This window comes from Melanostigma gelatinosum (assembly GCF_949748355.1).
Source record: "Melanostigma gelatinosum genome assembly, chromosome: 21".
NCBI lineage: Eukaryota > Metazoa > Chordata > Actinopteri > Perciformes > Zoarcidae > Melanostigma > Melanostigma gelatinosum.
The window spans coordinates 14,518,437-14,540,529 of record NC_136654.1 but is presented as its reverse complement, the minus strand read 5'-3'; the positions used below and the strand labels follow the sequence as shown (position 1 = coordinate 14,540,529).

The following is a 22,093-nucleotide window of genomic DNA, read 5'->3' as shown; positions in this document are numbered from 1 at the left end:
ACCTGGATTTAGCTACATGAATTCAGATGAATTTAGTTAATCTCAAAGGTGTTGTTTGGGGTTAATGTCAGGGCTCTGTGGAGGAGTAAAATTATTTGATATCTGGAAATTGAGCTCAGGCCTACTTTAGTAAATGTAGGCTACTTATTCCACCACTTATTTTGAAATGGTATGAAACATTATTTATTCTCACACTTTAATTAATGCATAAATTCTCTCTTTAGAGCACTCGGATCAAAATGTATTGATTTAACTGATCTGTCAAGTTTTACTCTGAAATTTGTGACCGGAAGTACGTTGAAACCCCCTCGTACTTGACGTCGATGGTGGAGAAGCAGTAAAAAAATCAAAAACAAAACGCTCCCGCCTCACCACCAGACACCACCAGACACCACCAGACACCTTGTAAGGCAGCCCAGACAAGAAGACAGCGCGCGCACGACCTCACGTGCTAAGGTAAAAAAAAAAAAATGCAGCTGAACAACCGGACGAGGCTCACGAGTCTGGAGCTGGTTGTTATCCAACATTAGTTTAGGGAAGAAAAAAAGAAGAAGAAGAGTCATGAAGAAACACCTGAGTCCTACAAAACAGCAGCAGCAGCAGCAACCACCTCCGGTAACGGCTGCTTGTACCGAGGTTACCGTCCAACAACTCAACGAGCTCCTGTCTAACGGCAGCGGCTTCTACAGCCTACCGACACAACACTTCAACGAGGTCTTCCCCCGGATATACATCGGTAACGCGTGAGTGATTCACCCTTTCACCGTGACTTATTAGCGCGGACAGGTACGGCAGGCGCGAGCATGCCCCATTCACCGACACACCAGACTCGACAATGACAACAATGTCGAATGCCCGGTTTAAAGCACGCACACATCAGGGCGGGCTTGTTATTTTTTTTAAATTTGTTTGGTGTCTCCACTATCATCATCATCATCATCATGGAGGGAAGCGACCGCCTGTTGTCAACAAATTGTGTTGTCCTCCAAATATCAGCAGCGGCAGACAGGTACATTGTGTAACAATGTAACGTATAATAATGGTCTGATGGTCATATTTTGAAATGCATTATCATGTTTGCACGGACGGACACAAAGACTCCCTGTTTCTTACTCAATGAATCCATCATTAGTGGGCTCTGCCTGTAATCACGTCTCCATCGAGCCGCTCCCCATCCCCTCCAGCTGGGCTGCAACAACAATCACATCAACAAATGTTGACAAACAAAAGCGGGTTTCTTTTATTTTTTATTCATAAACTGCTCAAGAAAGAAAACCCACAGGCTGTCTCGTGGGTTCCTGCAGTACAACGCACGTGAATGTTGTAGTCGTGAGTGAAGTGTCAGACACGTATAACATAAATAACATCATAAATCAAGTTTAGAAAAATAAAACAATAACTTGGTCAGATAACAAACCTGATGTAACCTGACTATAATATCTTAATGCAAGCATACGATTCTGCTTTATTCTTGAGAATTGTTGATTAATCAAGAAGTCTATTATTAACAGGAAACTACTCTGCAGTTTTTTAAATAATTTTGAGTTATTGTTAAAATGTCATAATACATTTTTTAGCTTCTCAGTTGGGAGTCTTTTCTGCTTATTTTCTCGTCTTCTGTGATAATAAAACTGCATGTTTTTGGGGTTTTGACTCATGGCCGGACAAAAACAAACCAGACATAGATATCAGCCTCTGCTCTTGTGACGTTTTTGTAGAACAAACTACTCATCAAGAAAATAATCTGCAGATTAATTGATACTTTAAAGTCATTTGTAGTTAGTTTTTTGTATAATCAATGAATTGTTGCTACTTCCTTAAATTCAAGCTTAGTTATCTCCGTCACGTTGTATTGATATTTGGTCTACAAACACTAGGAAATGAAAAATGGCGAGAAAATGGCGTAATTAAATGTCTTGTTTTGTCAGATTTCTGCTAATCGATGAATCAACTAATTGTTGCAGCTCTGCATCCGATAGTGATGTACAATCTGGTGATTCCTTTTTTTTACATTTTTGATAAGAATATCCTAAATTTGGAAGATTTTCTGTGGCAAATTATTGTTTTCATTATTGTTGATTTATTTTTGATAAATCAATGAATCTATCATTAAAATGTCAGAAAATAGTGAAAAATAATAATTGAATGTCCTAAAGCCCAAAGTGATGCCCTTTAATTAAACATCCCAAAACCAAACAATATTCAGTTTACTAACACATAAGACAAAAACTAAAAATAGTATCTAATCTCATTAGACATCGAAATAGCTGCTGTGTAATTTAATTCCAGCGCCGTCACCTGTATCAAGCAGTGAAAGGAGCTGAGCACACAAACTCATATACTGTATATGTATATTAAACATGGCAGAGGGCGGACTATAAATCTACAGTTGTTGGTTGACTGCATGCTATCGACTTTGTAATGAACATGCCGACTCTTCAGGAATTTACAGCTCGGTGTTCCAGTAAAACCAGTTTCTGGTACTTCATGTGAGGTGTATTATGTGCAAGTATAAGTACACAACATTCCTTTGGTTCTTACGGTCAGTACACTTCGTAAGCAGAAGCAGATATTCAGATCACGTCAGGTACAATCTATGTGTTCTAATCATAGACTGTATGTAAGAAGTGTAAAAGAATGCATACTCTGCTTTATGGACTGTTTGACTCTAAATGGACCATAATTTACTAAATGAACATCATGCTGTATTGAAGAAGACTTGAAACTAGAGATTGAGACATAAACTCATGTTTACAATGTTTACTGAGGTCATAAATCAAGAGAGAAGTAGAGTAATTTTCTCATAGACTTCTATACGACCAGAGGAGTCGCCCCCTGCTGGTCAGTAGAGAGAATGCAAGTTTAAGACACTTGGTACTGATACGAATATTTAAAATATGAAGAAATCAGACTACTTCTGCAATTGAGGATTATTTTATTACATGAAGAAATATTATGTTTCGATATGCAACTGAGACATTATCTAATGCTAAATTTAGGAGCAATCTACAGACACAAATAGACAAAGTAGTAAAATAAAAATTCAGATGTGTGCTTTGGATGTTTACCCTCCACTCGTTAAAAAGAAGATATTCAATGGAAGCAAAGTAGCCCAAAATCTCAAAATTGACCATGAAAAACGAAGGTACTGAAAAAAACGTCACTTGTGGTCTTTGTACCATAAGTCAGATATCTTATTGGCGCAGGTATTAAACATGCATGCACGTCATGTGTTTGCACTTTTAGGCAATATTTGGTAAAAGACACCCCATTATATGGTACATTAGCATCTTCTGCAACCTAAAACTAAAATCCCGAATATCAGAAATCATTTCAGGTTTCAAGTGTCAAATTTGTCGGAAAAGCCATTTAAGAAAAAGAAGTTACAGGAAACATAATTTTCAAATACAATTTGCTGTTCGGTAATGTAATAAAAGCTTTTACGGAGCAGCTTTCAATCTCTTTTATGGATTCACGGTAGACAACGGATTCGGGGATGCCCCTGAGAAACGGAGTGTCTCTGTGTGCAGGCCCATCATTTGGCTCCCGTCACTGCCAAGAGAGGAATACAAGCACATTACTGTACCTCGGCACCACAACAAAATCAATCTGAATATGCCAATCCGTCCCGAGCCAAGTCTCCAAACAAAGTGCTGGCAGTCGTGTGCTGAGCTGATCTGAGCTTTCTGGTTCCTTTTGAAGAAGAGATTTTGATTTCTGATGAAGAAATTGAGTTATTTTGGAATCATTTGTCTTTACTTTCTCTTGTACAGTTAGGTGGAGGTAATTAGTAAAGTATTTTATCATTAAAGTACATCACAGGCAGTCCAAACAAGTCGAAAACAGCAGCGTAATGTAATGTAATATTAAAAATGGCTCATGCAGGGCGAGGTGGTATTGATTGTTGATGAAAGCCTGAACCTTGTCGACTATTTCCACCACTGGGACCCACGAAGCCGTTCTGCTGATGTATCTGTGTACCTGGCCAACATCAAAACAAACGCACCGATTAACAGTTATATACAATGTATATACACGCATGTGGCTTATTCGATCACAGTTGACGGAAAAAAATAGCTTTGTCCTTGAAAATATTCATTAACGTCTACCATGGGATCCCCCGTAGGGACTTGGGCCCATGACCTATTTTAGGCTACGATCTATACTTTAAAGCAACAACCAGGATACAATTTAATGTAGGATTGTTCCCCTGGCACTCATGGATATACATTATAGTTCAGTTCATAAAAGATCATCAGAAGTTAATCTCATCGTTAGATAGGCTAATACAATGTCTAGGAGCTGCCGTCGCACAGAGTAAATTAACTTCAATGTCTCACTAACATTACTTCTGACAGTGCTGTCTAGGTTTTCAGGAAGAATCTGAGCAGTTCTCAGCTGCCTAACGTTAGCTTAACATGAAACAAGTACCTGTCGTTTCAATGCAGGGCTGTTTTAGGTCTGAATATAATACATCAACAACAAAATCTCAATCAGTGCCATACTCAAACCTTTCAGTTGTCCTGTATGGAAGCATCTTTATTTGTTAGGATTTGTTAGTCAGAGCCAGTTCTGCCGTTTTTTAATCAAACAAACCTCAACCAACACAAAACAGCTCAGTCCAGAGCTCGGTCAGTTAACTATACAACTAAACTAAATCAGCCGGGCCGCTAGCCGACTTACCGGGCTTAATCTTGTTCCACCCGAGGAGAAGACGCTCTTCTCCCCTCGTCGCCTCCTCTCTGCTCCGTTTCCCACCTTGCCTTTTGTTCCCCTCCCTGATGAGGAGATCTGGATCAGGTGTGTCTCTTCCCACACCTGATCTCAATGCTCTCCTGAAGGAGTGGGTGGAGCCTTCTGGCTGGAATGTAGATGCCAGCCATACCCTGCCCCTCAGGCCCTTACAAGGAACCAAGCAATAAATCATCCCGAAGAGATGGATAGAAAACAGAAATCTGGGAAACAAGAAAACTCCAATAATACAGTTTAAAGTTCTAAAAATGCTGATCTGTGAGCATGTTTCCTGAACGAATCAGTAGGGTTGGGTACCGAAACTCGGTGCCAATATGGAACCGGTACCTACCGGACCGAAACGCAACGCAGATTTCGGTGCTTGAGCCGATTGAAATACTTTTTTGACACTACTCTGATGACTCCGTCCTGGCAGCAGGACTCGGTCCTCCGCTCCTCAATCATAGTATTATTACAACGGGGTACTTCGCGCTGTCGCTTATAAGCACAACAACACAGGCATGCGAAAGCTTCTTCTTCTCCTCCTTTGAGGTGTACTGGCGGTTGGCAAAAGACGAATTGGCGCATTACCGCCACCAACTGGTAAAATAAAATAAGTCATGAGACGTGTCGTATTTTGTCAGAGAAGGAAAATATGCTCATATTGCAGCAAAATAATTGCTGAAGTTTGAAGCTGTAGTGTGTGTACAGAGTGTGTGTGTTTTGTATGTATTTACAGTAATTTAAGTATACGCTAAACCAGGGATCTCAAACTCCCGGCCCGCGGGCCGAATTCGGCCCGCCACGTCATTTTATGTGGCCCGCGAATCCGCCAGCAAATTTCTTTTTCTTTTTTATTTTTTTTATAAGTTAGACTAATAATAATAAAAATATCCCCATAGTCGAAATTATGAGATAGAAAGTCGAAGTTGTGAGATTGAAAGTCAAATTATGAGATTGAAAGTCAAAAAGATAAGATTGACAGTCAAAATTATGAAATATAAAGTCAAAATGATGAGATACTTAAACAGTTAGAAGCAGCTCTTTGACTGGTTACTGTACATTTAACATGGAAATGTATTGTGAGTACATTGAAGACTACTTTAAACTGTGAATGCAGAGAGTTATTTAACAATATGTTACGAGTAGTTACATTTACAACCGGCCCTTTGTGGGCGACCATGATGCTGATGTGGCCCGGAGTGAAAATGAGTTTGAGAGCCCTGCTCTAAACTGTTAACAGTTAACATATTGTTCATAGTTAAAAAGTTTGAAGCTATAGTTTGAAGCCAAGTGTTTTGTATTTATTTATATTTATAGTATACTTTAACAGTTAATATATTGTTCAATTTGAAGAAAAAAGTATCTGTTCAGGCATCGTTTTAGCACCGGTATCGGAAAAAACCCAAACGATACCCAACCCTACTAGTCAGTAAAATGTTCCCAAAACCCTTAAATGGATTAAGAGTGTATTTCCCAGAACTCAAACCCCTTACACTGTTTTCAGATCTGTCGTAGTCAGCACAATGAAACCACCGTGAGCAGCTCAGGGACACACTTAAGGTGTGGTCTGTTTGCTTTGAGGAACACTTTGGCTCTTTGTGAAACCCGTCTTTAATAATGGATGTTGTGGGACTGCAGATCCCAGGGTGGAGGAGGCGGGGACAGGGCAGGTAAATAGGAAACGAAGCCACTGGCTGTGAACTCGCTTGAACCAGAGTGTGCCTCTGCATTGTACAAATACAGTAAGTATGAATAGTGCTGCTTCAGTCACTTCTCCTTCCACACTTACAGATGCACATGTTGCATTGTAAGTGCTTTAGCTTCAAAGGTTTAGCTTCATCGTGTACGCACAAAAGGTCTAAACGTAAACGGACATATTCTGAATAAAAGAGCAGAATGATATGAATTAAGAGTCTCTGCCCTGCAGCTGACACACAAACAGATGGGCTGCTTCATCCCTCCTCCAATAACCGTAAAGCAAAATGGTGGCAGAGAGGATTTTTTTTCATGAGTTCTTGAAGCCACCGCCTCAAGGGAGCTGTCCAGGGTCACCTAGCCTCGCCCCACCAGCCTCATATTGACTTAAGTAGTCACAGCAATAAAAAGCACACAGCGCTGTCAGGGTGAGCATGTTACAAGAAGATGCATCGTTCTTTGGTCTGGATAAAAGAAAAGCAAGTTTTAGCTTTTAGAGTTGTTCCAATACCAGTATCAGAAATGCCTCTAATACACCCGATAAGGCTGGATCAGAAAAATAAGTAATTGTATAGAAGTGTATGAGAAACAGACTCTACTTCTCTCTTGATTTATTACCTCAGTAAACATGAGTTTATGCTCTCAATCTCTAGTTTCATGTCTTCTTCAATACAGCATGATGTTCATTTAGTAAAATATGGTTTATTTAGAGTCAAATAGACCATAAAGCGCAGGGTATGCTTTAGGGCGGGGCTACCTTGTGATTGACAGGTCGCTACCTTGTTATCCGGTCTAGTCCGTGTTTTTGTCTACAACTTGAACCCCTTTCACGGTGTGTTTTCACTTCATGAAAGTTAATTGTATTATTTTGGTCGCCAAGAAATGTCTCATTCAGGTTGTGCTTAGCTCCACCCTCTCGTGTCACTTCTGGTTGCAAAAAAACAAGATGGCGACGGCCAAAAAGCAGAACCCAAGGCTTCAAAACCAATGGGTGACGTCACTGCGACTATGTCCATTTCTTATGTACAGTCGATGGGTTAAACACTCGTTTGTCCAATGGCAAATGTTAAAATCAAGCAGGAGGAGAGCTAGTTTACGTTAGCAGCACAGTCCTGCTTGGCTAAATAACGGAACCAACAACTAACGTGAACGGATGTTGCATTATGATGGATTCAAGCTAAATAGTTGCTTGAAAGAGATATTTTCACATCAGTATAAAGAAACCTACTGCTATTGGATTGGCTGATACATAAGTTCAGAAGTCTGTCAGAAAGGACAAATGGTTTAAAAAACACTTTTTTGCTTGTATTAAAACTTAAACAGGTTTTCGTGCATCTTTTATGCAAGAACTCATCTCTCTGAAACAGTGAAAGAGACACTGGAGAAAAGAAGACAAACGTTAACGGCTCGTACCGTGAACTCACGTTTCTTCTGTTCTCTGTAGATCAACAGTATGGTGGAGCTTTATTTGCCGTTTAAACGTAAATTCAGCACAGCTAATTAGTGCCACTAAATGTTCTTTAAACCTCTAATACAACATATACAAAAGAGGCATTTTATTCAGAATCAATGGGCAGTGCCTCCGGCCAGGTTCGATCGCAACAGTGGACACGGGCGTCGAGCCAGGCGGGCTGGAGCAGCCACAAACCCTGAATTGCTTAGTTATGGTTTGTTTGCGCTGTATAGGCCGAATATGCATGCAGTATTGCTCCTTACAAACAAAGTACAGCAAAGCAGGAGGGGAGCAGATTTATTGTTTCATGGATGTTTAGTGAAGCTCTTTAACCGTTTCTTTCTGTCTCAAGTCCTGCTTGAAAATGGTTGAGTCATATCTTTTCCTCCCCTTTGTAATCAGTCTCCTTCACTTTCTTTCTCTTGCGTAGCCATTGTTCAGTGTGTGCATCTATTCTAGTAATTGTAGCTTTTTAACCATCTATATCTTCTTCTGGGTTTTGGACTTTTGTTTGTCAAACATTTAAATTTCTTCACAGGACTGTGGACAACAATCTCTCCCTCACTCTGCTCTCCTGCATTGACATTTGCAAGAGACCTGACACACGTGTCCCTTTTTATAAAGCTTTTTCAAGGGGAAAAGAACAGGTGAACACAATCAGAGTAATTAGCTCTGCAGAGGTCTAATCAACCTGAATAAATGAAAACACCTGTGTGGCGCGTTAAGACGTCACCTTTGGCTGTGGGGGTTTGTAAAGGACAATCACTTTTTATCACATTTTCTAGATTAAATTATGAACTAAATCAATTACAAATGAATTTGTTGTACTCCTACATTTTGGATAACACAGAGACACTTTCGAGTTCTGTTTTAAAGCAGCAACATGCAGAACGTTTACGGCTCCCAGCAGCAGATATACGGTATTTTGCCGTATATCAAGCTGTGATGCTGCCAGCACTGTGTTCACTAAAACACAGAGTGGTCGTGAAAGATGCGGCCCACATTGTCAAAAAAAACACGCTCCTTTGCTGTATCTGTCGGGTGTTATTATTAGTTGTGTTATTTGTCTTAGATATCTTGTTCTGCTGCTGTACACTCATCATTTTGTGTTGTGAGATAACACAAAAAAAAGTTTTAAATCACCATCAAGAGGCACTCTATAAGTTTTTACCGGTACTTTGTGTCAATGCAGCAGGCTTGTCACAGAGATCAGCAACCTGCTTAAAGTGATTCAATTAATGTATGCTTTTTCCACTCTGATCCTGAATTCCCAGGTTCGTCGCCCAGAATGCAATGCGTCTGCAGAAATTGGGAGTGACGCACGTCCTCAACGTGGCTGAGGGCACCTCCTTCATGCACGTCAACACCAGTGTGGAGTTCTACACCGGCACGGGCATCACGTACCACGGCATCCAGGCCAACGACACGCAGCGGTTCATCCTCAGTGCCTTCTTTGAGGATGGGGCTGATTTTATCGACAAGGCGCTGGCACACAACAACGGCAAAGGTGGGTTCATTTTGAGCTGTGGAGAGCGATATGTGGAGATTGGCACTCTTATTTTGTTTTGCCCTTTTCTTGTTTAGGGGAGCCTGATTCGTCAGTTAATTGGGCAAATGGGCTAAATGCTAAAAATGGATACAATCAATATTTTTATGTTGAACACGGATCACTACTTGTGTGCGAAAGTTTGTCACTCATAATAATGAACCTGAGGAGAATTCAACCCCACGGAGCATTTTAGCGTCTTTCAGCTATTTTTTGTTTTGTTTCACTCTCACCGCTCTGTTAACGCAGATTTCAGCAAAACCAAATAAAACTTTCCATCCACTGTTCCAACAATCACCAACTCTAGTTTGAGAGTTTGAAAGAGAGACTGAATAAGTAACAGGTAAAATAATAAGTAACCGCCGTAACATTTTCACGTCACAATCCTGTTTTCCAGTAAGTTCATGATGTCAAACATGACAGAAAAAAAACAGTAGTGGGTCTATTTTACGCCTATTTTTAGTTGTCCTGTCCATATATGCACATCCATATCATTCAATTGGAAGCAGCTGGTAAAAGTTAGAAAATAGTGGGTGAACATCGCGGAGCATTTAAAGTTAGCGGCTCAAGAGTTAGAAGAGTTATTAGCTTTGTTTTTCGTCTCTGCTAACAGGGGACCGAAATTATTAAAAAAGAAATGTTCAAATGAAGCAGAATGTTTTATGAATCTTCACTCTGACAGTATCACTGGTTAACTCCACTGTTGGAAAGTAGACTAATGATGGTGTTGCAGTGTTAATGTCAGTGGCATGAAAATAATGGGCTATTTAAAATCACTTGTTATTAATACGTGCAAAATGCAAAAAACATTACTTTTGAAAGTAACTTGTTACTTTGCAACGTCACTGCCATTAAAAAGTAAAAATTTAAATCTTAACGCGAAAATCAAACAGCCGCGCACGTATTTTACTTTGACGAGCGTTTTTACATCACTCCGCGAGCAAAAGTCGCTCGCGAAGCTTAAACCTGCGCGCTCGCTCGCGAGTAGTTTTTCTTTTTGACAGTAAGTGGGCGGACCCAGTCTCCATTGTATCTCTACATCTAATTGGTTTAATACAGGTTTAAGCTTCGCAAGGGAATTTTGCTCGCAGAGTGACGTAAAAGCGCTCGTCAAAGTAAAATACGTGCGTGGCTGTTTGATTTTCGCGTAATTTGTCTACAAGTTGAGACATAAAAAAAAAGCGCCTCTTGCTGCTCTTCTAACAAAGGACACAAGATTCAAGGCGTCTTTTAATGCTTCACCCGAAATACGATCGTGAAGTGAACACAGGAGGAGATAATCATGACGCACAAAGCGTCCGAGGCTAAATCTGACACACTCCTGAGCCCTGCTCCACATTCCTTTATCAGATCATGTCGAAACGCTCCATGCGCAACACACCTGTGGCACCAAATACACTCATTGTGTTCGGCAACAGCTCTGCTAAACAGAAGACATAACACTGGGGAGCAGAATAGAACAATGAAACGATGTTGGTCTTAAACTAGCCATCAGAGGTCAGGTGTACTGTGTTTTAAACATGTCACATGTGTTGTGTAGGATATTGGAAAACACTATACGTGAAATCAATCAATCCCAGGAGGCCTCCACCCTCCCCCCACCAAAAAACGACCTTTCCCCAGCTCTCCCAAAGCTGCAGCAAAATGTACTTAATTTGTCACCGCACGTGAGGGATGTGTTTAATTGTGTTGCTGAACCCTGTGTTTTATTGTCAGCACAGAAAAGCATCTTAATCCCGAGGCACCACCAACGCCGCTGTGGTAGATCAGGAGTGAAGAGCGACTGTAACAAGCACTGTGATGGAGGAGGAGGAGGAGGATACTGCTGAGCCTCGTATTGCTGTAGTTTGACCTTCAGTGCTATTGGGCAACATTATCTTTGACATTCTCCCCCCCCCCCCCCCCCCCCCCCCCGCGCAGCAAGTGCTGAAAAAGTCAAAGGTCCTTTGAAATGATTTTAATGAGGAGCTGCATCGATGTTGCTGCACGTCGGCCAAAATGAAGACATGTTACAGTCTGTGTGTCGAGTGTTTACAAGCTCACACTCTATAAATCCACCATGCAGACGTGTGAGGAAAAGGTTTTCTTCAATTTCTTTAATTAATGAATAAACGTCACAAAAACGCGTAATACTTGCGAATATGTTGCATCAAAACTACCGGTATTCATACCAGCAGCTATGCAAATTTGCGACAGTTGCATCACTTTTTCAATAAAAGGTTTGAATATTTTTGCGTCGACAGTGGACCAACTACCAGAATCCTTTTAACCTATTGTCTGTCTGAGGTAAATGTTGAGGTATATATTCTAAACTACTTAATTCTGGTACATTTTTAGTGAATTTGAGTTCCCTCTGGTTAACAGTTACGCAGTGTGTACGTCTAGGGCTTTTATTGTGAAAGGTAAGACCAGAAGAAGTAGATCTGGTCTGCGCGGCCTTTGTCAACGTTAAATTGAGTAATAAAGTTTGCCGTCTCGGTTTGGGACTGGCCTGTGATTATGTACAATATTCTGTACTCTTTGAATATGTCCGCCCAACACTACGTGATCGGTTGATGCCTTTATTCACGGTGCAGAAGCTCCGAAAAACTGCTTCAAATCGTTTACATGCAAAATACTTCCGCACACTGCTTCTCTGATGCTTCCATGTCGTGATTTTCCAATCAGCATGCTTGCTCGTGTCCTCTATGATTTATTTGTGAGCTAAGTTTTATGTCATTAGATCACGTACAAAGGTGAAGCTGATAGTGATTTTTAAAGACTGTCTGTTGTGCTTCTAGACTTTATTTTTTTAATCGGTAGAGATGATTACACTTTGAAGATCACATTTTTCTTCTTGTTTCAAATAAGAAGTGACAGCCCTGTTAGTGAGTGAGCGATGGAGCGAGAAAACGAGGAGTCGTGAGCCAGAGAGGATACAGTAGAATCAACACTGATCCGTGGCAGGCCGGGTGATTAGGTATTGAAGAGGTCGTTTCATTGGCAGAGGACTTCTTCTTCTGGACGGAGATTATACTACAGAGGAGAGGTGTTGGCTTTCAAACGAAGTGCAGACTCTGCAAATCTGACCGGAGCCCGGCACATCAGCTGCTCTGTGAGGCTGGCCAAGTCCGATTCCTCGTGGGGTTTTTGGGGCTTGTCAGTAATGAAAGTCACACAGAGATGCGTCTTAGACGGCAAACACAAACAAGGCGTCCCTCACGCACAACAGATGAGCGCGCAGACGTTAAAATCAAACACGGTGAAATCAAACACACATTAACCGAGCAGAGAGGGGAAGCTCACCATATCCTTTTAAAATGTCTTACGATGAGACCACATATCCAGTAGCACTAATCTTATCGTTCTCTTCTCTGGTTGCATCCTCCAGGGAAAGTGTACGTACACTGCAGAGAGGGCTACAGCCGCTCCCCCACCATGGTCGCCGCTTACCTCATGCTACACCACAAAATGGATGCCCGCCTGGCGGTGGCCACCGTGAGGCACAAGAGAGAAATCGGCCCCAACGACGGCTTCCTTCGCCAACTGTGCCAACTCAACGAGAAGCTGGCGAAGGAGGGCAAGCTGAACGGGGGGGAGGTGGGCAAACTAAAGACCAAATGAGAGCGAGCCTCTCTCAGGCTTTTCAGCTGCTCTCGGAGACTGACCCCACCCTGACCAAACCAGCACCCATGTGACACAAACATACATGCATTTATCTGTGTAGGTAATTAATCCGTCATGCACACACGCATGCCGTTTTTCATCTTCAGTTCTCGTCTGTCACTGCTGCTCTGTAAGGGGACCTCAGTCAGTCCTGCTCCTGTGAAGAGTGCGATCTCAAATACAGTCTTCTCTCGACTCCACACCACACAGATGTGCAGACGTACCTTAAAGCATTCCTTCAATTCCCCCAGATGGTGAAAACCTCACCCTGATTTTTAAAGATTTCCTGAAATAGAAAGATTATAGCACAATCATTCCATAGTTTTCCACTGCCGGGAATGTCAGCGAGTACTCTATAGATTCCAACTGAACTCTTCAAATTTTTTAGGTGGATGGCCAAACGCGATGCAGCAAAACAAGCCAATATGTGAATGGATGGAGGAAAATCCCAAACATTCCATGAAAACTGAAAAAAAAAGCCCCTCAGAGTTTTGTTTTCCCTCTCAATCCTTAAAAAAAAATCCCTCCTATCCTTTAGGGCCAGATATTTAATGCACAAACGATTCACACTCCAATGCACACTCTGTGGAGCATTTGTGTCGGCATCCTCCACCGTATACGGCCTCTAGTTTGACAGCGGTAGCATCACATCCCTCGGCTGGCAGCAGCGACAGCAAAGGTCGAGCTAATTAAAACTAACGAGCCGCTGCGTGGGGTTGTTCGCGTAGCCGCCATGTTATGTGACGTTATTTTAGTTTGTCATTGAGCTCATTCAGCTTACACACAAGACAGATCACATTTAGGCAACTGAAGAACCTCTTGAAAAGAAGCTTCAAATGAGCTTATTTACAATATTTCATTTCTAAAGTGGCTTATTGACAAATTCAATTTTTATTTAGTTATTGTAATTTTCTGTAAAGCAGGACTGCATGACAAAATTATATTTTACTCAACAACTTCTGTTATTTGGATGCAAAGGAGAGGTTTAGTCCTGATGAATACACTCGCACAATCTGCTGGTTTAGTTTGTGTTTAATATTAAACTAGCAGATCAAATATAATCCTGTTTTAATCAGCCCAGCTGTCTACACAGGCCACGCTGTCCTCAAGTGTATTTTTTACATTCATAGTTTTATACGTGTACCTACAGTGATTGTGTTTCAGGCTCTGAACGCTGCCAAAACGCAGATGACCTACGATCATTACTGTACTTGAACGCATCCTGTGTAGACGGCCTTTGTTGCCTTTAATCTTAAAGGACGTCCACGCTGAGCCAGCTGATTATAAAAATGCTGTTTCGGCACGTTTTGAGAGGATCTCCGCTCACACTAAAAGACCTAAACAACAGGAACACTGCTGAATCTCTTTTTCCTCTATTTTGATTGACAAAACTCTGTTTTAATGAAGCCACGGTTCATTGGCATATTTTATTAGTTCTGTTAATACTGTTCATTGAGGTGTTTCCTGCGCTGCTGCACTGAGATGTCCGACAAAATGATAAAAATCACCAACTCGCTGGTCAGACTCGAGCTCATTTTTATCCAGTCAGAAAAACTCAAGATTAGTTTGACCAAAACCCTAAAATATGAAGTATATTTTCACATTTAGCCGGCTTAGTGTGGACGAACAACCCGGTCACCAGAATCAATGTCAGCATTGTACGTTGCTGAAACAACGGATACTTTGAATGTCGACGTTTCCAAACCAAAAATCATGTCAGCCTTGTATCTTGCTCACAACACACAATGCCACGTAGTTGTGAAACGATTGGATAGTTAGAGTTAACAAAACGACTTAGTTCAGGTTCGAAAAAACATTGATTTGGTATGAAACAATAAGGTGATAATGTAACAATGTAGTGTACCAAATCAACTTAAAGTAACTGATCAAGGTAATTTAACAATGTTACGCAACAACGTAACGTAACAATTGTAACAAGTGTAAATGGATAACCACACTTAGCGGGCTTTCTCACGTTATGAACATAAACAAGCGTAACAATTTTACACAACAAGCGTAAGGTCAATGCTTACTTTTGGTTTGACACGCGACACGGACAGCGGGTGAACATCCACCAGCACTCCCAACCGCCCTCAGTGGACGTTCTCGCTCGTTATACTCATTACCATAACGCATAACTTTGAACAACTGTCGCTCGTTGTACTACATAACGAAATTTAACATATCCATGGATTTTCAGAAACGTGCAATGCCAGCTTTTTTTTCCCGTGGTGACGTTGCTATATTTTCTTTTAAATATCCATAAACACGCCCACATTACCAACACCACACCAAAATGTCCAGTAGCTTTGAGGTGTTAAAAGCTGATTCCACCGGTTTGCCGCCTTCAAACTAGAGGCCTTTTGTTTTTAACTGTCAGACGCGTCACCAGGGGAGGAAGTCACGCCGCTCTTTCAACAGAAAGGTTCCAGTCATCACGCCAGAGAGTTGTCCACTGCCAATTCCCTGACTCAGCCATTCGGTCAGTATCCAATACCACTGTTTCATCAACACAGTCTGTCAGAGGTCCATACACAACATGTCTCACTCCTCAGCGTGTGTGTCTATTATGCCCGACTTTACGCACACACCGGGTCAAGTCACAGTTTTTGTTTGTATGTACTTGCATTGCAATATATGTCAATACCCCCATCAGATATATAGACTGTACTCGCATCTAAATATCAGACTGTAGTTGTCACATATAGCAGTCTGACAACACATCTTTAAAGGTATTCATTACTTGGCATTATACCGTAAACTAAACCTAGTGCCAGACAGGCCGGCAATGGAGTGTTTTGAAAAGAATCCTGCAGCAGGTCACTCCTCGGGAGTTTTGGACACGGATTCCCATCAGAGTGCAGCGGTTTGAGACAGAAAGCCGGAGCTGTTGAGCTGGAAGACCGTCAGCATCCGTCAGAAAAGATTGTCGGTAGTTCAGCCGCTCTGCCCTTACGCTTCACATTCGATATTTCTCGTGAACAAACAGCCTTGTTAGCATGAATCCAGAGAGGAGAGTGGAAACTAGGTGGTCTCACCTCATTAATGGCACTATTTATTCCTCCTTTGATATATCTGTATCCATATGAATATATACATGTATATACATATTTAAGTGTTGACATATATGAATGTATGAGCAATGTGTCTATAACGTGTAGGTATCATCGGTACGTCTTAAGTCCTTATATATCATGTTATATTTGTATATGACATCGTGGAATAGCTCCTCCATTCTTTCTGTTCCACGGTCGATTACATGTACATTCATATTCAAATATAATGTACATGTAAAATGTTGTGATGTTTCTTATCACAATTGTGTAAAACTTGCTTTATGACAGCAGAGTTCTTCCGAGCTGGGATACTGAGGCATGCGCTCATCGTGTTTACTCGTGGTTTTTTGTACAGTGTTTGAGTTTTCATGGTAAATGAATTCATAACAGACAGCAAGATGCAGGTGGCAGCATAAGATGGATACGGTGGATTGCCCTGCGTATGGCCGCACACGTCATCATGTCCGAGGACACGCTCGTCCCGTCGCCCGTTCATTTGGTGCTGCAAAACTTTTACTTTCTTCCTCGACGGACGTTTTTCTGTGAGGATCAATATCTGGGTTTCTTTGCATGAGAACGAATTGATTCTCCAGCTACACTTTTACATTTCAATGCAATGTTTAAGCTGCAAAACATCACAAATATTCACCTTTAGCTGCAGGCTGCGGCCTCTCCACTAGGGGGAGCTGTTCAGTTAAAGTCTGTGGTGTTCGGCCAGTCTTCATTTTGCTTTTAGAATTCACAAAAATAAAGACTTATACTGAGCCTGCCGAACAGTTTTGGTCGGGACACTTTTGGCTCGGGGAAATTAAGATGTTTATTATCACTATTTTTAGAGGTATCGTAGACCTAACAGGTAATCGATTAGTCAAGCAAATAGAGGACAGATCAGTCGATAATTCCAATAATTGCTTCTCTTGTCTAGACTATAATTTCAGTTTTGAATATCTCGGAAGAAATCTAATGTGTATACGACTATGGTGAAGATTCAGAGGGCCGGTGAGATAAAGTACTGCTGACTGAAATATAAACAAATACATCTCATAAAATCCAATCTTAAAACATGCATTGAAATGTCAAATGTTGCTGCGACCTCTGATTCATTATTGGCCCGGAGGACAAGTCAGAGAAGTGACTATCAGCTGAGTGAGAACACGAGTGCAGCTGTGATGTCTCTCATTGGGGGGGGGGGGTCATCTCATGCACTTGAAAATGTTTCAGTCCCGCGGAGCTACACGCTTGATTTCACTCATCTTGCAAGCGCTTTGTGTCCGGCAAGATGACTCAGGTGCAGCCGCTGGAACTCGAGACCATTTTCAAGTCTAGTTTAGCGCATGTGTCTCACCGCATTGTCCCCCCGCCTCGTCATGAACCCCAAACCACACCTCAGTGACGTTATTACATAACAAAAGGCAGAGAGAACCACGTACCTCTGTGCCCTCAAACGAACACATTGAACACCGAGATTGTCTTGTGCCAAGTGACCTACTGTGTTGTACAAAAAGCCATTTCCATGTTTATGACTGGCTTTTTTGGGGGGGTTTCACTCATACAAATATTCACATCTGCTCTACAATACTGCCCTCCTTCTGAATTCACAAAAAAAGAGCAACAACAATAGCTCCACACAGTTCAGTGTTTAGTTCAAATTTGAGATTTATTGGGGTGAAGTTGGTCCAGGATGAGGGTATTTACTTTATAGCATCAACTGCCGACACCAACCTGCTTATCGATCAAATCATTGACCGTTCTTTGGCTCCCAAGATGGAGTCTGATAACCACGAGCCAGACTAGCCATGGTCGATGTTTTCTGACACTATTTACACGACAAAATTGTACAACTCGTCCTTTTTTTGGGGGCAAACAAACAAAGAAAGCGTCTGTGATGTGATGGCTACACTTCTGGCTTCACACTCTCTTTTTATTGCGTAGAACCTTTTACAGCCTTTAAACAACGATGACGTATGCGAGTGTGCACACGCAGTTTGGCAACGGAGGCACGGCGGAGTGCAATATTATGCAAGGGTGTTAACCACCGAAGACGGTGAACGCAACCTAACGCATTGACTTTTCAGATCCGTGTGCTGTTAGTGAGTAGAATACATCAGCAAGTGGCCCAGTATTTATTGTCCAGATACATACATGTATTTGGTGGACAAACATAGTTTGTAATGTCACACCAGAGAGACATCATGAACATCTAAGCCACTAGATGCTTTCATGTTATCTCTGGTCACGCATGTCAAATACCATGACATAGACTAGGAGGTTGGACTTTATTCATTTTTAAAATGGCCGCTAAAAACAGTCCAGTGGTTTTATAGCTAGCAGCCGATGTTTTTATTTAAAGCTACTTCCGTTGCCAACATGCACAGGCATTTTTATGATGACGTCAGCTGTAAAAAGGTCGATTGAGTAACAGATAAACACTGCCACCTGCTGTTCAACAGATTGTCTTTCTTTTAACTACTACTCATTTGACATTGTTACAATCCAACCACATGTTTTCCGTTTCTTTCCTTAATGTAAAACCCTGTAATGTCAAGATGTTTTTGTTTTTTAACAAGGTACCAGCATCGTTTTGTGGGTTATACTCAAGGTACAGTACTTTGCGTATTATCGAGAATGTCAAATGTGAAATGCCATTGATGTATATTGTCTATATACTGAGTATGTAACACGCACTAAGGCAATTGTGAATTGCTGCATTTTACCGTCTTAACCGGCCTACTTTTATTTATATATATATATATATATATATATATATATATATATATATATATATATATATATATGGCATTGTTTGATGTTGGGTCTAGTGAGTTGGAATTGCAGATGAAACCTTTCTCCTCGAAGTTGAATTTCTCTTTAGATTGGTCCCGTTACAAGGATAAGTTGATTTTAAGTTCTTTACTTTTCTCTCTGCTAATAAAGAAGGCTTTTTATTTTTTGTACAGTAGGAACTCATGAAAGTGACCTGCTTCTATTGCGTCATTATCCGTGTTGTTTTTGAATGGGTCACCTTTAATGGTGCCTGGACCGCACGGTAATTGTAGTTCATTCACGGTGCTTGTTGAGAACTGTTACCAGAGTAGAGAGGGGGATCAAATCATTCAGACGGAGCCAGGTACTTTTCTTTTTTGTTTTAATCACGTAAAAAAAGTACATTAAATTGACTTTCGGTCAAATGTCCCGTCCCATGTGGCGAATCTCAGCCATCTGTGCTGAAGTAGGCAAAAAACCTGAGACGTTTTTAAACCCTCTGCGACTGACGTCTTACATCGTGGAAACTCATCTGGCTGAACTTTTGTACCGTGATACAATAAAACTGCATCCATCTGGTGCTCCTGAGAGCGTTCGGACAAACACCGGAAATGACATGCAAATACCGTTTGGCCCAGGTGAAGTGCAGAGCTGCCATCTCCTCTTCTGTTGCTCCCATTGTGAAAAAAAGAAAACCGGCTTGAAGCAGGAGTTTTAGCACAAATGAGCCCACTGCCCGACTCCTCCTGGAGTCATTTACACAGTCGACGTCTTACCTTGTCTCATTTCTGTTGGTGTACAGGTGTCGCGGAGGACGTTGTTGTGATGTTGGATTGGCTGGTTGTTATTTTTTTGGGTATATCCTCTTATATATTTGTCACCGCCACCGACATCTCGACGAACACAGCACCCCACCCAAAGCCTTACAGTAAAGATCGAATTCTTTAGATTGTTTTTCGGTTGGTGTATCTCACTTCACGCGGTATGAAGGGACGGCTCCCTTACAGGACGAGACATTGTTGAAGTGCACTTGATTTTAAATTGCAATGTTAGTTTTCTTACCTTGGAGAAGTCCCTTCTTTCTTATGTTTAAGAAATAAATGGCTGAGGTGTTAACATCTGATCATGAGTGGCTTCTTATTTCCAAATGCACGATGTATTTGTTTGTTCTGCAAGAACGGGTGCGTATTGATGTCCAGTATATATATACATATGTAATTGTATATCCTATGCTGCTTCATATTTCACGTTGTAGGGCTACGAATGCACTAGATATGATGAAATGGTAATATGTCATTTTTTTTTAGCAATTCCTATGAATGTACTTGTTTATATGCATTAAATATATCAAACCAATATTTAGTTTAGTTTATAGAACTTACTGCTAAATGTTCATTATTTAACAAAGATATTCATGTTATTTAATGCAATTGAATCACTAGGGTTTCAAAAGCCACAGTTTGGTTGTGATGCAGTAAGGGACATAAAAACAAAATCGTTTGTTTGTTTATTGTTATATCTTGTAAATATCAACCTTTTATATTTAGTTTATTTGTATCATTGTAGTTTATAAACATACATATGTTATTTTAATGCAATTTTTAAATCAAACATGATACAAAATATTAAATATATAAAAATATAATAGAATAAAAAATTGAATTCTGCTGCAAACTACTACTATTAAGTTATTCTATAAATAAGTTAAGTTATCACTCAGGTAAATCTCCTGGTTTTCAGGAGCAAGAATCAGATGAGGAGTCTTAACGAGGGAACGAGGAGCAGGTGTGGCTCAATCAGGGAACGAGGAGCAGGTGTGAACTGGGTTTGAGGCTGAGCCTGGATTCACTAAGTTTTAAAACAGTCAAATTACACAGCAAAATTAATTCATTACATTAGAATCAGAGGATCCAAACATATTTAATCCTTCTGAAGACTTGATCCTTTAAAAAAACAGGTCACAAATATACAGTTTTATTTTTAAAAAGGTTAAATACATTTGAGTTAGTCTTGACTCACAGGATGTAGACGCGCACGTATTTTACTTTGGCGATCGCTTTTACATCACTCCGCGAGCAGAATTCACTCGCGCGAGCAAAAGTCGCTCGCGAAGCTTAAACTCGCCCACTCGCGAAACTTTAACCTGCGAGTCGTTTTTCTTTTTGACAGTAAGTGGGCGGGCCCAGTCTCCATTGTATCTCTACATCTAATTGGTTACAATCCTCGTCTTGGGATAAACTACTCGAACGAGCAGGAAAAAGACTCGCGAGCGAGCAGGTTAAAGTTTCGCGAGCGAGCAGGCTAAAGTTTCGCGAGAGTGAATTCTGCTCACGCGGAGTGACGTAAAAGCGCTCGTCAAAGTAAAATATGCGTGCGGCCGATTTTCACATGCGCATGGATCTCATTTGCACTCTCGGATTTTGACAGTGTTTTGCCTTCATACATTTGTTTGGAACTAGTTTCACTGGTGGATAAATATCGCTTCACTTGTCCTTTAAATTTAGTGCATTCAAATATAGGAGCTCAACATTTTATGAACAACCTCATTCTGCCAATTACCTATAATCTACAGTCATCCTATCAATATGTAATGTAACGGAGTAAAATAATAAAAGGATAACAATTTGAGAAAGTTTGTTTGTTGCAGCTGCACAGCTTCACCAGCAGGTGGAGGCAAACCTCCGTTCAAACTAATATAAAACACAGCAGTGAGCACAAAAAACCCAAAAGTAGAGCATCAGAGAAAGAAAGCATGAAAGTCAAGGAGGGGGAAAGGACATCAAGAGTGGGGGAAAAAGTTGACAGAGTGAGAAAAGAGCAATCCTTCCAAATCTCCCAAAGCGTTGATGCTATTTTATTTTTCACACGACCGGAGCGACACACCTGGGATGGACTCGAGGTCACACGGCGGGGTTACTGAGGAGGCTCAGACCAAACCACTCCGTCTGCACCGGTCTTTGCCTCTCCACGGTTGCTTGCACAGGCAATTATTGCAGACCAGCTGTGTGGTCCCTCAGGGGCCCCAGTAAACCAGGGACCTCCTCCGGCTGAATTCAAACAATCAATACAAGTTGAGAATTCTAAGCAAGAAAGCAGTCATTTTATTTCTGTTTAAGGTTAGAAAAGGCAGATAGTTAAATTGTTTTGTTACTGAAATTAAGAAAAAAGAAGTTAGCCTCTACATCCATAACTCTACATCTG

General features: G+C 41.0%; 1 protein-coding gene across 1 annotated transcript; it reads left to right on the top strand.

Moving 5' to 3' along the window:
• Window positions 1–484: 484 nt before the first annotated feature.
• dusp3a (dual specificity phosphatase 3a) lies at window positions 485–13,031 on the top strand (the record flags this gene model as incomplete). The annotated part of the gene is made up of 3 exons (XM_079293018.1): window positions 485–743; window positions 9,157–9,389; window positions 12,799–13,031. The coding sequence occupies exons 1-3, from the start codon at window positions 562–564 to the stop codon at window positions 13,029–13,031; spliced, it is 648 nt and encodes a 215-aa protein (XP_079149144.1). The 5' UTR covers window positions 485–561.
• Between the last annotated feature and the right edge of the window lie 9,062 nt (window positions 13,032–22,093).